A 17,603-nucleotide genomic window follows, 5' to 3' on the forward strand; every position below is an offset into this window, starting at 1 on the left:
GAGAAATAATATGATTGATAGGTTTGTCGATTTGAGGCATGGCATGGGTTAAATGGCCTCTTTCCACTTGGTGATAAGTAACATTTTCACACTCATATTTCTGCAAGACATTAAATGCATGCATTTACAATCTGTAATAATGACTTAGAAAATCGAACCGAATATAACAAACACAAGAGATTCTGCTGATGCTGGAAATCCTGAGCAACACACACAAAGTTCTAGAAAAACTCAGCAAGTCAGGCAGCATCTGTGGAGGGGAGTAAAAGGCCAACATTTTGGGTTGAGACCCTTCACCTGATAAAGGGTCTCGGCCCAAAATGTTAGCTGTTAATTCAACTCCATGGAGGCTGTCTGACTTGCCGAGCTTTTCCAGCATATTGTATGTGTTAGATAGGATATAATGTGCCCAGTTTCACTGACAGTGCGGAGATTTATAAGGAAGTTAGCCTTGAAGAAGAAGCTGCAAAAGTATACCATGTTAGTGAAGATCAAATACCTGCAGATGCCAGAAAACTGCAATAAAGACAGAAAATTCTGTCTACACCCAGCAGGTCAGGCAACTTCCATGGAAAAAAGAAACAAGAGTCAATGATTCAGATCAATGACCCTTCATCAGTCTTCAACCTGAAATGTAAATTGTTGCTCTTTTCACACATGTAGCTTGACCAGTTAAGTGTTTCCAGCTTTCTCTACAGATAGTTAGCAATCAGGTTGTCTACTGCCAGTAATGTACAAAGTGAATAACTTACTTTTTTAGGAAGGATTTGAAAATATGAAAGGCTGCTCAATGTATGGAATTAGAGGGATCTGGATGTCCTTGTACACAAGTCACAGAATGGTCGTGCACATTTCTATGTCTTTTCTACATCCCAAGGAGGTGCAGATTGGTGGGGTAATTAGCCATTATAAATTATCCCTAGTGTGTACATAAGTGGAAGAAACTGAGGGAATGGATGGGGATGTGGGGGAAATGAGATAGAATGAAGTGGGGCAGCTGGATGCCCAGCACTGACAAAGAGTGGAGAGGTCAAGTACAGTACAGCAGCTTGACACTGGAATTTAAATCTGCTGACTGCATTATGACCACCTATCATATACACTGCACCAATTCATTAAACTTCTTCAATCTCATCTCTCCTGAATGGAAATATAAGTGTGCTTATAATAATAAAATAAAATTTGAACTTGAGAAAATAGGTCTTCTACTGTGTTATTTTAGAATGTTTGTTTTAGTGCAATTACATAAGTTCTCTTGGGATTGAATGTCTTCTGGGTTAAAAGCAAGATTCTCTTGAATAAATTCCTGCTTATCTGGGACAGGCAGGTGGAATTTTCTGACAGGTAATCTCTGTCCTCCATTTGGAACAACCAAGAACATTCAACTTGTCAAATCTAACATGTATCAGGAAGATTTTTCTAGATTGATGTAAAAAATAGTCATAAAGTCATTTTAGGTATGCCATTATACTCCTCAGAGGATTTTGCCTATCGATAATGTCCTTTCAAATAAAATTAATGCATCCACTCTGACAGAAGTTCAAGTCATTGCATGTTTGGGTCGAAGTTATAAAATACTTCGCTTGTCCAGGTGGAAGAGATGAACAGATCCAGGTTGGATGTGACATGGTAGTGTAGCTGTTGGTGAAATCTTTTTACAGCGCCAGTAATCACTGATTGGAGTTCAATTCCTACCAATGCCTGTAAGGAGTTTGTACTCCATGCATGCATTTCCCTCAGGTATTCTGTTTCCTCCCACTTTCCAAAGACATACGGTTAGGGTTAGTGAATCATGGGCGTGCTGTGTTGGCGCCAAAAGTGTGGTGACTCTTGAAGGTTGCCCGACTGTGTCGGTTGTTGATGCAAACAATACATTTCACTCTTTGTATTGATGTACTTGCCACAAGTAAAACCCATCTTCTTCTAATCATCTACTGTTAGAGAATCGTGCTATGTAGATTTTTAAGAGGGGATAAGCATTCCCTTGATCATATTCAAGCAATTGAGGATCAACTAATCACATCAGGCACTCTCAGAATTAAGTCATTAAGTTTATTTCCCAGGTCTGTGTAGTCTTTCTGAAAGAAATTCCTTTAACTCCATTAAATAAGTTACCATTCATCCTGAATGATGCAATCCGGTTGGAAACACATATAAATTGTAATGTGCTTGCTTGGTAATGATGCTGTACTTTCGCTTCCTTCAAGTAAACAAAATGAGTTCATTAATCCTCTATGCAGTGTTGTTATGAAAATAGAACAGAATCATGAGAGATTGGGTGAACTATAATTAATACTTTGCAGACTTGAAAGATTCTTTATCATCATATTCAGTTTTTGTCTGTTCATTGATCATCAGGTTTGTACTGAATATTTAACTTCAGAGAATCTGGAGAGTTAAACCAGTTTCATTTTCTTCGGAGAAAATTACTGAAGTTACTGATTAGGAAATTTGCAGCAGCCAGTCAGAAAAATCTCGAGTTCTTGACTGTTTTACCCTCTTTTATATTCCATGTAATGCCTTCATACATCTTAAGTTAAACATAATGCAATATAAAGTTGCTTATTTGTCTGCTTTCAAATTTGTTAAGCATTTAACAGGGCAGTCAGATATCAGCTTGTTTCCAGAACAAAAGGCTGTATCCTCACCAGCATATCATTGAACTACTAGATTAGATTATCTACTAAAATTATAAGATATACAGGGGGTGGGCACGGAAATCAAGTGATTTGATGCAAGTGAGAACTTTACCATCAACCCAGGTTCTGTGTTTACAGTTCCTACCATTTTGACCATGTCATTACATAGAGAAAACACTAGATTTTTTAAAAAGTCATCAAAATAATTCAAGGGCATTGGTACAGTTAAATACATTTTAAACCATTTACATTTTAGCGGCACCCTTCAAGTTAATTTTTTTTACCATCAATACCAGGGCTCGACTTGGTGTTCCTATCAAACACATGGATAGATTTTACCTGTGCATGGGCTCTCTGTTATCCATCCTTATGAAAGCAGCCAGATTACAGAGCATATTTGCCCATATTGTATAGAATATATCCTTTCAATGTATTTGCAACTGACATCCAATCATCACATGAATATTTCAAGAGCACCGTTAATGGTTGGGAGGGTCAATAGTCAAGTCGGCATCAGATCATTTTTTTGCAGCTTAGTGGCCTAAATCTTATTCCTCAGTCCTCCTGCGCTATTGTTGAAGTGCCCATTGCTAGAGTGGACAGTGTTAGAGTGTGGATTTTAAGGGTTTAGCTCTTCGAGCCTTGAGTGAGAGAAGGCAAAAATGCTAACGGTTGATTGTTTTTTCCAGTTTATTTATTGTTTTCCTTCTTTATAGTTGCACAGTTAGAGCCAGGCAGGTTAGCTGATCGCTCCTCTTGTGGGACTTCAGCAGTGAGAAGTGCACTGAGCTGTAGTTGGAGCTGGAACTGGATGAACTCCGGATCATTCAGAAGCTGAGGGGGTGACAGATAGGACATACAGAGAGGTAGTTACACCCAAGGTGCAGGACACAGGAAACTGGGTGACAGTCAGGAAGGGGAAAGGGGTTCAATGCCAAGCACCCCTGAGGCCACTCCCCTCGAGAGCAGGTATACCACTTTGGATACTATCAGGGCAGAAGAAAATCACTGCATTCAGGCCTCTGGCACTGAGTCTGGCTCTGTGACGCAGAAGGAGGGAGGGTCGGTGGAGTGGAGCAGAAGTGTGCCGTTGTGATAGGGGATTTGCTAGTTAGGGGGACAGAAAAGAGGTTCTGCGGATAAGAACAAGATTCCCGGATAGTATGTTGCCTTCCAGATGCTAGGGTATGGGATTCACGGATCAAACCCTCAGCATTCTGGAGCGGGAGGATGAGCAGTTAGGGGTGTGAGGCATGTAGGTACAAATAACGTAAGTAGGAAGAGTGATGAGGTTCTGCAAAATGAGTTCACTAAGGGAATGACCTCCAGGATAGTGATCTCAGGACTGCTGCCCATGCCACGTGCTAGTGAGGCCAGAGATAGGAAGGTCATACACTTTAATATGTGGCTAAGGAGTTGGTGTAGGAGGGAAGGCATCAGACTTTTGGATCACTGGGCTCGAGACAGATTGCACCCGAACTGGAGGGGGACAAATATCTTAGCGGCAAGGTTTACTAGTGTTGCATGGGGGGGTGGGTGGCACGGTGGTTAAACTAGATTTGCAGGGAGATGGGAACCAGAGTCCCAGATCAGATAGTGAAGAGGTTGTGGAGGCAGATGTTGTTACGACCTCATTCAAAGTCAGGATTCAAAATATTGAGCATGGTGCGACCAGTGTCCTGAGCTGCGTATATTTCAATACAGGAAGTTTTCTAGGAAAGGCGGATGAGCTCCGGACTTGGATCAACACCTGGAATTATGATATTTTAGCAATTATTGAGACTTGGTTGCAGGATGGGCAGGACTGGCAGCTCTAGGGTTCCACTGTTTTAGAAATGACAGAGAGAGAGAGGGATGAAAGGAGGGCAGGAGGCATTACTACTCAGGGTAAATATCACGGTAGTCAGGACAGACTGGAGAACTCGTCTACTGTGGTTTTATGGACGGACCTGAGGAATAAGAAAGGTATGGTCATGTTAATGGGGCTAAATTATTGACCACCTAACAGTTTGTAGGATTTAGGGGAACAAATTTGTAGAGAGGTTGCATACTGTTTCAAGAAATATAATTTTGTTTTCGTAAATGATTTTAACTTTCAACATACCGACCGGGATTCCCATACAGTAGAAGAACTAGATGGGATAGAGTTTGTCAACTGTGTTCAGCAAAGTTTCCTTAATCAGTTTGTAGCAGTCCCAAGGAGATAGTGTGCGATACGTGATCTGCTATTAGGGAATGAGACAGAAGTTTGTGTCGGGGCACACTTCGTATCTAGCGATCATAGTGCCATTAGTTTCAAAGTAAGTATGGAAAAAGTTAGGCCTTGTCTGCAGGTTGAAATTATAAATTGCAGAAAGGCCAATCTGAAACTATCTGGCAAGTTTGAATTGGGACAGACTGTTTTCTGGCCAAGATGTACTTAGTGGATGGGAGGACTTCAAAAGTGAAATTTAGAGACGGCAAAGCCTGTATGTGCCTGTCAAAATAAAAGGCAAAGATAACCAATTTAGGGAACCCTGGTTTTCAAGAGGTGTCAAGTCATTGGTTAAGAAAAAAAAAGGAGTTACATGACCATAAGACATAGGAGCAGGATTAGGCCAGTTGGCCTATCAAGTCTGCTCTGCCATTCAATTACGGCAATTTCTTTTTTCCCCGCCTCAGCCCCTCTCCCTGGCTTTCTCCCCGTAAACCTATGATGCCATGTCCAATCAAAAACCTATTAAGCTCTGCCTTAAATACACCCAATCACCTGGGCTCCACAGCTGCCCCTGGTAATAAATACCACCCTTTGGCAAAAGAAATTTCTCTGCATCTGTGTTTTGAATGGACACCCCTCTATCCTGAGGCTGTGCCCTCCTGTCATAGACTCTCCCATCATGGGAAACATCCTACTCTGTCTAGGCCTTTCAATATTCAAAAGGTTTCATTGAGATCCCATCTCATCCTTCTAATTTCCAGTGAGTACAAACCCAGAGCCATCAAACATTCCTCGTATGATAACTCTTTCATTCTTGGAATCACCATTTTGAACCTCCTCTGGACCCTTTCCAATGCCAGTATATATTTTCTTAGATGGGAAACCCAAAATTGTTCATAATACTCAAGGTGAGGCCTCGCCTTATAAAGGCCAGTGCCTTATAAAGCCTCAGCGTCACATCCCAGCTCTTGTATTCTAGGTCTCTTGAAATGAATGCTAGCATTGCATTTGCCTTCCTCACCACCAACTCTACCTGCAAGTTAACCTTTAGGGTGTACTGCACATGGATTCCCAAATCCCTTTGTATTTCAGATTTTTGGATTTTGCACATTTATTTCTACTACCAAAGTGCATGACCATGGATTTTCCAACATTGTATTTCATTTGTCACTCTCTTGCCCTTTCTTCTAATTTGTCTGTCCTGCTGCTGTCTATCTGTTTCCTCAACAATACCTGTCCTTCCACCAATCTTTGTGTCATCTGCAAACTTGGCAACAAAGCCATCTATTCCATCATCTAAATCATTGATATACAGTATAAAAAGAAGTGGTCCCAACACTGACCCCTGCGGAACACCACTCGTTACTGGCAGCCAACTAGAAAAGGGTCCTTTTATTCCCACTTGCTGCCTCCTACCAATCAGCCAATGCTCTACCTATGCCAGTAACTTTCCTGGAATACCATGGGCTCTTAACTTGGTAAGCAGCCTCATGTGTGGCACCTTGTCAAAGGTGTTCTGAAAGTCAAAATAAACAACATCCACCACATCCCCTTTATCTGTCCTACTTGTAATCTCCTCAAAGAATTCCAACCAGTTGATCAGGCAGGACTTTCCCTGAAGGAAACCATGCTGACTTTGTACGATCTTGTTCTGTGTCACCAAGTACTCTATAACCTCATCCTTAACAATTGACTCCAACATCTTGCCAACCACTGAGGTCAGGCTAACTGGTCTATAATTTCCTTTCTGCTGCCTTCCTCCTTTCTTAAAGATTGGAGTGACGATTTTCCAGTCCTCTGCCACCATGCCAGAGTCCAACGATTTTTGTAAGATAATTACTAATGCCTCTACAATCTCTACCACTACCTCATTCGTCACACACTAGTGTGCAGTTTATCTGGTCTGGGTGACTTAAAAGTCTTTCAGCTTCTTGAGCACCTTTTTCCTTGTAATAGCAACTGCACTCACTTCTCTTCCCTCACACCCTTCAACATCTGACACACTGCTAGTGTCTTCCACAGTGAAGACTGATGCAAAATTCTCATTTAATTCATCTACCATCTTCTTGTACCCTGTTATTATTTCTCTGGCCTCATTTTCTACAGTCCTATATCCACTCTTATTTCTCTTTTATTTATTCCATATTTGAAAAAGCTCGTACTATCCACTTTAATATTGTTTGCTAGCTAGCTTTCATATTTAATCTTTTCCCTCCTAATGATTATTTTAGTTGCTCTCTGGGGGATTTTAAAAGCTTCCAATCTTCTGTTTTACCACTAAGTTTTGCTTTGTTTTATGCCCTTTCTTTTGCTTTTACATTAGCTTTGACTTCTCTTGTCAGCTATGTTTGTATTATTTTGCCATTTGAGTATTTCTTCATTTTTGTAATACAACTATCCTGCACCTTCCTCATTTTCCCCAGAAACTCTTGCCACTGCTGCTCTGCTGTTATCCCCATCAGCGTCTCCTTCCAGTTTACTTCGTTCTGCACAGCTTTGTGGGTCGAAGCCTGTATTGTGCTGCAGGTTTTCTATGTTTCTATGTTACTCCTCTCTCATAACACTGTAATTTCCTTTACTCCCCTGAAATACTGCTACATCAGACGTTACTTCCACCCTATCAAATTTTAAGTCGAACTCAATCATATTCCGATCACTGCCTCCTAAGGATTCTTTTACCTTAAGCTCCTTAATCACCTCCATTTCTTTACATAACACCCAGTTCAGTATAGCTGACCCCCAGTAGGCTCAACAACAAACTGCTTTAAAAAGCCATCTCATGGGCATTCAACAAGCTCACTCTCTTGAGATACGTTACCAACCTGATTTTCCCGATTGACCTGTATGTTGGAATCTCCCATGACTATCATAACATTACCCTTTTAACACACCTTTTCTATTTCCTGTTGTAATCTGTGGTTCACATCCCAGCTACTGTTGGGTGGCCTGTACATAACTGACATCAATGTCAGTTTAGCCATGCAGTATCTTAACTCGACTCACAAAGATTCAATATCTTCCGATTCTACGTCACATCTTTCTACTGATTTGATGCCATTCTTTACCAGAAGAGCCACGGAACCCCCTCTGTCTACCTTCCTATCCCTCCAATACAAAGTATAACTTTGGACACTCAGCTCCCAACTACAACCATCCTTCGGCCACAATTCAGTGACGGCCACAACATCATACCTGGCAATCTGTAATCGTGCAACAAGATCATCCACCTTATTTCTTATACTCCTTGCATTGAGATACAGCACCTTGAGTACCGTAATTGTTACCCTTTTTGATTGTGCATCCCTAATGCATTGATTCTCACCCTGCTGGCTGCAATTGTGTCCTATCATCTGCCTGCCCTTCCAAACAGTCTGACTGCATGCTATTTTTGCTTTTTTATCATCCATTTTTCCTGAGTCCCTTCACTCTGGTTCCCACCTCGCTGCCAAATTAGTTTGAATCCTCCTCAACAGCTCTAACCAATCTGCCTGCAAGAATATTGGTCCCCCTTGGGTTCAGGTGCAACCTGTCACTTTTGAACAGGTCATGCTTCCTCCAGAAGAGATCCCAATGATCCACGAAACTGAACCTGCCCCTTGCACCAGCTTCTCAGCCACACAATAACCCAGCTTCTACTCTTACTGGTCCTATCTGCCTGCCTGTACAAGTATAGGTAGGTAGGAACAAATGAGGTACTCGAGGAGTATAAGAAATGCAAGAGAACACTTAGGAAATAAACCAGGAAGACTAAATCAAGGAATGAGGTTGCCCTAGCAAACAAAATGAAGGAGAATCTTAAGGGATTCTTCAGATATATTAAGAGTAAAATGATTGGTCCTCTAGAATATCAAAACTGTGATCTATGCATGAAGCCATAAGAGATGGGGAAGATCTTAAATGGATTTTTTGCATCTGTATTTACTCTGGAGATGGACACCGAGTCTATAGAGTGAGACAAAACAGTAGCAAGGTCATGGACCCTGAACAGAAAAGGAGGTGATTGTTAGTGACATGTGGTGTACGAGAGGATTGGAAGATAGCTAATGTAGTTCCACGGTTTAAGAAAGGCTCTAAAAATAAATCAGGAAATTATAGGCTGGAGAGCCTGACATCAGTAGTGGTAAAATTATTGGAGGGTGTTCTAAGGGACCAGATATATGAGTATTTGGATAGACAGGGATGGATTAAGGACAATCAGCATGGCTTTATGGCTTTCTAGGTGGTAGGTCATGTCTAACCAATCTTATAGAGTGTTTTGAGGAAGTTTCCAGGAAAGTTGATGAAGGCATGGTAGTGGATATTGTCTACACAGGCTTGAGCAAGGTCTTTGACAAGGTCCTGCATGGGAGATTGGTCAAGAAGTTTCAGTCATTTGGCATTCAAGATGAGGTGGTAAATTGGATTAGACGTTGGCTTTATGAGAGAAGCCAGAGAGTGGTAGAAGATGGTTGCCTCTTTGACTGGAGGCCTGTGACTAGTGGAGTGCCGCAGGGATCGGTGCTGGGTCCTTTGTTGTTTGTCATTTGTATCAGTGATTTGGATGATAATGTGGTTAACTGGATCAGCAAATTTGCAGATAACACCAAGACTGTTAGCGTAGTGGACAGCAAGAAAGACCACCAGAGCTTGCAGTGGCGATCTTGCCCAGCTGTTTGAAACGTGGTAGATGGAATTTAATACAGACAAGTGTGAGGTTTTGCACTTTATTTGGACCTAGACAGTGAATGGTAGGGCACTGAGGAGTATGGTAGAACAAAAGGATCTGAGAATACAGATCCATAATCCCTTGAAAGTGGCATTGTAGGTAGACAGGGTCATAAAGAAAGCGTTTGGCATATAGGCCTTCATAAATCAATGTACTAGGCACTGGGGTTGGGATGTTATGTTGAAATTGTATAAGAAGTTGGTGAAGACTAATTTGGATTATTGTATGCAATTTTGGTCACCTGCCTACAGAGGAGATGTAAATAAGATTGAAAGACTGAAGAGAAAATTTACAAGGATGTTGCCAGGACTTGAGGATCTGAGTTGTAGGGAAAGGTTGAAAAGATTAGGACTTTATTCCCTAGATTGTAGAAGATTGAGGGGACATTTGATAGAGGTATACAAAATTATGAGGGGTATAGATAGAGGGAATGCAAGCAAACTTTTTCCACTGAGGTTGGATGGGACTACAACCAAAGGTCGTGGGCTAAGGGTGAAAACTGAGAAGTTTAAGGGGAACATGAAGGGAAATTTCTTCACTCAGAGGGTCATGAAAGTGTGAAATGAGCTGCCAGCACAAATGATGCATGCGAGATTTATTTCAACATTTAAGAGAAGTTTGAATAGGTATGAGGATGATAGGGGTATGGAATGCCAGTGCAGATCGATGGGAGGAGACAGTTTAAATGGTGCAGCTTGTACTAGATGGGCCAAAAGTTCTGTTTCTGTGCTGTACTTTTCTATGACTCTATAATGTGATATGGATACATTGATGGAGGCCAGAGTAGGGAAGCACTTCATTTACCTGTGCAAACCCAGTATGATTAACTGAGGTGCATTGGGTGTTAACACAAACAATGCATTTCACTGTGTGTTTTGACGTACATGTGATAAATAAATCAGAATCAGAATCTGATTTGTACAATGTGAAGTGATTAAGCATAATGAGACCAAAGCTCAGGGAGTTTAGAAAAATGAGAGGTGACCTCATTGGAAAAAACAGAATTCCTAGGGGGTTTGATGGGATAGATGGGAGGTATGTCTAAACACAGGAGTCATAGCATCAAAATAAGGAGTCAACCTTTCATAGCTGCAAAGATATTTCTTCAGCAAGTTGTAGTGAATTTGCAATTCTCTTTCCAAAAGGGTTTGAAATAACAATAAGGGTAATCAATAACAAGATTTAAGATATAGTTGTGATTGGTTTTGGATTTTAAAGATTAATGAGGAAAGTGATGCTGAACTCAAAGATCAGCCATGTTCTTATTGAGAGGTTTTGCAGGTATGAGTGATTAAATGGCTCACTCATGCGTTCTCCTCTAACTTTCATTTTGCTAACTTCGGCATGGCAGCATCTAGTTAACACAATTGCTTTACGGCGCTGGGGTAACCATTCGGGGTTCAGTTCCTGCTGCTTTCTAAAAGGAGTTTATATGTTCACTCCATAAACACATAGGTTCCCTTCATTTGCTCCAGTTTCCTCCCACATCCCAAGAGCATATGGGTTAGGGCTGTCAGTTGTGGGCAAGCTATGTTGACACTGGACGCATGGTGACACCTGCAGGTTGCCCTCAGCATAGTCCTTGGACTGTGTTAGTCATTGGCACGAAATAACTATGTTTCCATGTGCATGCAACAAATAAAGATATTTAACTTTCCTTGACGTCTGACTCTATTGATGACAGGGGCAGCTGCTGCCTCTGACTTCAAGCCCCTTGTGAGTTAAAGAATGGCTGATCGTGAACCCCTTAACGTAGAGCTGAACTTCACCTCGGGCTCCAGGAAAACATCTGGGATTAGAGCAGGAGGAGGTTGCCAATTTAAGTAAAGCCTCTGATGCACTCCCTCAATTGAATTGGGAGACCAACATCAAAAAGACGGTGGACAGCAGGAAGCTGGCTACTTCTGACAAACTCCCGCTACAACAAGCAGCAGAGCTGGGAACTGCAGGAGGGTGCCTAGAACAGGTTCAGATCTGTGGGAGTCCAGAGACTAACCCCTGTGTGTATTCCCTTCTCAAGGATCATCTTGGCATCCTAAGAGTAGCTGAAACCAGAAGGCTTGATCAGCTGATGCCGTCGGCAGGAGTCTGATATGAGGGTGTGCGCCTGCTAGCCCACTTCCTGAAGTATAGTAAACACGTAAAAACTTCCCATTGTCATCCCTCTGGGCAAGTCTCTGCCTTATTCCCAGTTGTTTAACTTCGGAACATAACACCACTGCAAGGAATTTTGAAACCAGCAAACAAATACGAGTATTTGATTACTGAAAAATCTTGATCCTATACTGACTGGCAATCAGAAGCATGCGCTTTCTAGCAAAGTGAACTGCAAAGTGATTAGCGGTGGGGATACTGGGTGTGAGCAGCCCTCCCCCTCCCCCAACCTCGGTCAGGCTCCAGCAGTACAATAGTGCACTACCGGATGCCTTAGGGGCTGGATAGCAACAACATTAATTTCAGGCGAATATCATTGATTTATTTCCTCATGCGAAAATAATTAGAATGCACAATTAAGCAAATGAAATAAGCCTTTAAGCAATCGTGGATTCAAAATATTTTATCAATTCAATTGTGATACTTTCAGCTATACAATCTATGCTTCCCGAGGAAAGGCGGGAATACAGAGAAAATGCAGAATATGGTTGGTAAAATCTCACCGAGCCAATACACAATTTTAGACACAGACTGTGTTGTGTTAATAACGTTAAGCGTCCTTTAAGAAACACTTCGGTCACTGTTGAGATAAAACCGTCCGGCAAATTAAAACCACGCAAAGCCAAACAGAAAGCCCTTCCTCCGGACTCTCGTTAACAGTTGCACGGACCGAGCAAAGCCGAGTGAAGACGACCCGAAGATCCTTTACCGTCCTGGTTTCGAAATCACCTATGTACACAAATCCTCACAGGAAACAGTACTTCGCCGACCGAATAGGGGAACACAGAACCGGCAGATCGAGCACTTATGTAACAGAAATCGACTGTTCCCGGTTTAGTGAACTGCACCAAGACTGTGCCCGTGATATGAATGGTTCTCGTTCGGTGCCGGATGCTCCATTCATTCGGGATCCAGTGTTGTGTGGAAGGCTCTAAAAATAGACACTCGGCGTCCACCCCCATTCAGAATCACACGCTGGGTTCGAGTAGGTCCACAAATTAAAGTGCGCCTATACAGCGTTCCCAACAGTCCTATACTGCTCCCTAATGCACACATGTTTGGAGGGCGATGCGGTGAAAATAAAACTATTACTGCTGAATGTCGAAGCGAGGGCTGGCCTTAAACAAAAAAAAAGCCCTGAGTGATCAATAGTTGGCCGGCTGCTGCGAATTGCTGCAGTGTTCCCAGAGTATTACCCAAAAAGGATTGGTGTGGATTGACATGTAAAAAAGGGGGCTAGCCAGATGTCAGATGAGCCTAACAGAAAGAATCCAGGGCTGGGGGATCTGCGAGAGCTGGAGGAGGATGCTGCGGCAAGTCGTGTACTCAGGGCTGAAGGGATGTTTTTACTGGTTGGGATTATTCGTGAGCAGACATCCCGTCTTTTTCCTGACAGTGCCCTCCATCCTGTCCATTCTGTTCGGGGCGACCTTCCTCAATAAATTTCAGCGTGAAACTGACCTGGAGTTGCTGGTGGCGCCCAAGCACAGCCTGGCCAAGATCGAGAGGACCCTGGTGAACAGCCTTTTCTCCATCAACCAGTCCAAGAACAACCTGTACTCGGCTCTGCATACCCCGGGCAAATACGGAAGGGTGGTCCTCACCTCTCTGCCGGGCGCTGATATCCTGGAGAGAGCAGATCAGATCTTGCAGATGCACAAAGCCGTGCTGGATATGCGAGTGAATGGCTCGGGTTTCAGTTACTCTTTCTCTCATATTTGTATGTTGCGGAACAGAGACAAGAGGTGCGTTCTTGACGATATAATCGAAGTGCTGGAGGACCTAAGTCAAGCCGCGCTGACTAATAATACAGGACCGAGGAAGTCACTGCGCTACCCAAACACTGAATTAAAGGTGAAGCCTATAGTTCATATTACTAGACAGCCATTTATGACATGTTTTGTATATTTGATGTAGAGTTGCGAAACAAGCCCGCACAGCCACGTCCTGCCTGCCTGCCTTTACCGTTCGCTTTATTTGCAGACTCGCTCATGAAAAAAAATAATCCTGGCATCTCTCTCGGCGCTCTTCACAATTGTGTCTTCCGTTAGCAGAGAAAAAAGTAACACTAATCAGTTGCAGAAATGCTAATTATAGGTCTGAAGGAGAAGTTTGACATAGTTTCTGGAGTATAACTGTCAGGCGAACTATTTCGGACATGAGGTAAATGAAGAGTTAGTAGCAGAGATTAGAAGTGTGGAGGAGCCTGTACTCAAGAGGTGCTTCGGAAATCTAAGATTTCCCCTGCCTGTTGTGACACAGAAACACGATGCGCGCTGCCAGAATAAAACAACAGCAAACTGGTATTTAAATGTACTGCACGACGATAGCTATAATTTTTATATTTTCTTTCCAATGTCAATATTCTACTGTCAAAGAGACACTATCTAAGTCTTGAAAAGCAAGTAAACAATCACCTTCGCCGAACTAATATAGCCTGAACTTTGCGTGCGGGACTTAAACATGTCCCTGTTTCGTGAACAAGGAAAAGTCGAGACCTAGTACTTTGAAGGGTTATCCGACTGCTTATCAAGGCGGGTGCAGTTAAAGAGCACGAGGTTTAACCTGAACCGTTTGAGGTGTTGGCGTGTGATGATTATTGATACCTTTTTTCTATGTTAATATTGAAACAGAAAGGTTTGCTTTCCTTGCAGTTCACTGTTCTCAAGGAAGCGACTGATCACAAACTTCCTGTTACACTCAGGCCATAAGACCATAAGTTATAGGAGCCGAATTAGGCCATTCAGCCCATTGAGTCTGCTCCGCCATTCTACCATGGCTGATTTATTATCCCCCCCCCCCCTTAACCCCATTCTCGTGCCTTCTCCCAGAAACCTTTCTGAGCCTTACTAATCAAGAACCTATCAATCTTCGTTTTAAATACTGTATACCCAGTGACCTAGCCTCCACAATAGTCGGTGTCGATGAATTCCACAGTTTCACCCCCCTTTGGTTAAAGAATTCCCTCCTGATTTCTGTCCTTGTATTGTTAGGCTGTGTCCTCTGGTCCCAGACTTCCCCACTGTAGGAAAGGGCTTAGATCACATACAAGATTAGGTTAACTCAGGAGGAGACATCATTCAGAATATTGTCATACGTTTTTCTAAAGTATGAACGAATGAAGACCATGAATATGTGATAACTTAATGATTTGAGAGGACAGTTAATGAAACAGGAACCTTAAACTTGGAGAGTTACACTGGCCTTGACCATGCAGTTAAACTTCAGAGCAAGCGCATTCACACTTGTATTAAGTAATCCTAATTTGAGAATAATACATCGCCTTGTGGGGATAGTTGTGAAGGAGTTCATTGGCAACACACTGATTACTTCATTGCACTGAAAATTATTATTTAAAACTTTTGCTTTTCTGTTTAATTGTATGCTGAATGCAGCATTAGAAAAACTTCATGACAAGCCTAATGTTTGCTGCTGTGCATTCACTTGCTCATAATTCATGTAATGGGTGACATATGTAAGGTTTCTCCACAGACCTAAAGCAAGGATGTAATGCTGAGGCTTTATAAGGCATTGATCAGACTGCACTTGAGAGTATTGTGATGAATTTTGGGCCCTTTATCTAAGAAAGAATGTGCTGGCATTGGAGATGGTGCAGAGAAGGTTCACGAGAATGATTATGGGAATGAAAGAGTTAATGTCTGAGATGCGTTCGATGCCTCTGGGCCTGCACCAACTGGAGTTTAGAAGAATGAGGGGACATCTCATTGAAAGCTATTAAATATTGAAATCCCTAGATCAGGAGTTCCCACCTTTTTTTTATACCATGGATCCTTGCCATTAACCGAGGGATCCGTGGACCCTAGGGTGGGAACCCCTAGCCCAGACAGAGTGGCAGCAACTACAGAGGGACCAGAGGGCACAGCCTCAAAATACAAGTACATTCCTTTAGAACAGAAATGAGGAGGAATTTGTTCGGCCAGAGGATGGTGAATCTGCGGAATTTATTGCCGCAGACGACTGTGGAGACCACATCATTGGGTATATTTAAAGCTGAGTTTGATGGTCTCGTGATTAGTAAGTGTGTCAAAGATTATGGGGAGAAGGCAGAAGAATGGGATAATAAATCAGCTATGATGGAATGGTGGAACAGATTCAATGGGCCGAATGGCCTAATTCTGCTCCAATATTTTGTGGTCTTATGTCTTAACATTAATGCAGTTAGTGTGGTTTTTGCTGGTCAGAGAAAGCAATAGAATTTAAGTAGCGACTGCAATAGTCTAAATAAGCAGAAGCACTTTTGCTGTCAAGATCTAGCACAGTAAAAAGCGTTATGAGTTGATTCAGTTGTGGTGCACGCAGCTATTATGAGAAAAGAATACCCAATTAAGTGAAAGAACTCTTGAGTATCAACTTACAATACTTGAAGGAGCAATCAAGAGTTCTTTTCTGCATGAAATCAGGCTTGTAGTGTTAGTGTGCAAATTTTGTGCCGATGAAGCTACTATTGGGAGCAGTTTCTTGGTACATAAATTACAAGTGGACATTTTTGGATTACATACATATGTGGAGGATTTTTTTTTACAATTTAAGTATGTTGTGTAATCGGTTATAAACGTTATCTTGCTTTAGTGTGAAGGATTTCAATTATTACTGTGTGTGACAGGGTGGAGTAACATTTGACATGGAAGAATTTACTTAACTTTGGAAAGATATGCATGTTTATAAGAAGCATTAATCTTCCTTCAATGTTTAGCAGAAATCAAAGCAGAAAAGCTTCAATTAAATAATGTTTCTGCGGTGGACACTTGAATTGTATCCATTGTGCCTCGTTTCCTCTGAGAGGGTGTATCAGTGAGCATTTACAGCTTGCAGAAGAGTAGAACTGCCCCTCAGCTTTACCTTCAGTCTTACAAGACAATAAGACCAGACGATATAGGAGCAGAATTAGAACATTCGATCCATTGAGCATGCTCCACCATTCCTGAAAGGCTGATTTATTTTCCCTCCCAACCCCATTCTCCCCATAACCTTTCACACCCCTACTAATCCAGAAACTATCAACCTCTGCTTTTAATAAACCCAGTGACTTAACCTTCATAAGCCATCTGTGGCAGTGAATTCCAAAGATTCGCCACCCTTCGGCTGAAGAAATTCTAAAAACAACGCAAGTGACTTGTCTCTCCGGACCTAACTTTGCATCATATATTTTAAGCAGTGAATGGAAAGAGTCAAAAAGAAAACTTAGCTTTGTAGAAGCATAAGTGGCTAATATAATGCTGCATAATTTTAAGGTGTTTGGATGTAAGTATAGGGGGATGTCAAAGCTATGTTCTTTACACAGAGTAAACAACATTAGTTTAGTAAAGAATATCGTGGGTCCATGGAAGGCATGGTAGTAGAGGCAGATACATCAGAGGCATTTAAAGACACTCCTAGACACATGGATGATAGAGCAATGGAGGGCTAGGTGGGATGGCTGGGTAGGCTTGATCTTGGAGAAGGTTAAAAGGCCTGCACAATGTCATTGGCTGCAAGTCTTGTCTGTACATTCTATAATTAACATTGTTTTTTTTTAAATCACAAAAGTGCATTTAAAACATAGCACTGTTGCTGTGGCCTGGATTACAGGCAGCCATGAACTAGAAGGGAGAATTAATGAGCTAAAGTAATTTACCAAGAGAATTTCTATAATGTTACCTTTCGAAATGAAACCCTACAATTATTTTCCTCATAGTGCCTGTACTAATGCCAACTAACTGTCATCTCAAACAAACAGATCAGGAGTAACCTGAATATTAGAAATGAGATTGCTTCATCATTAACTTTTTCCAGCTTTCACAACTGAGACTCTTTCTCTGTTCCCTAGACCAGTAGATTGCCCTCTCTTGGTAGCATTCTCATAAACAACTGCAGGATTTGCTATCAAGCGTATAAGGTCGTAAGTCCA

General features: G+C 41.9%; 1 protein-coding gene across 1 annotated transcript in view; it reads left to right on the forward strand.

Moving 5' to 3' along the window:
- Positions 1–12,930: 12,930 nt before the first annotated feature.
- ptchd4 (patched domain containing 4) overlaps positions 12,931–17,603 on the forward strand; it is a 98,295-nt gene continuing 93,622 nt past the window's right edge. Inside the window, exon 1 of the mRNA XM_073055460.1 lies at positions 12,931–13,549. Within this exon, the coding sequence (XP_072911561.1) occupies positions 12,947–13,549 (603 nt within the window). The 5' untranslated portion in view covers positions 12,931–12,946. The remainder of the gene's footprint in view (positions 13,550–17,603) is intronic.

The sequence above is a fragment of the Hemitrygon akajei genome, chromosome 9, assembly GCF_048418815.1.
Source record: "Hemitrygon akajei chromosome 9, sHemAka1.3, whole genome shotgun sequence".
NCBI lineage: Eukaryota > Metazoa > Chordata > Chondrichthyes > Myliobatiformes > Dasyatidae > Hemitrygon > Hemitrygon akajei.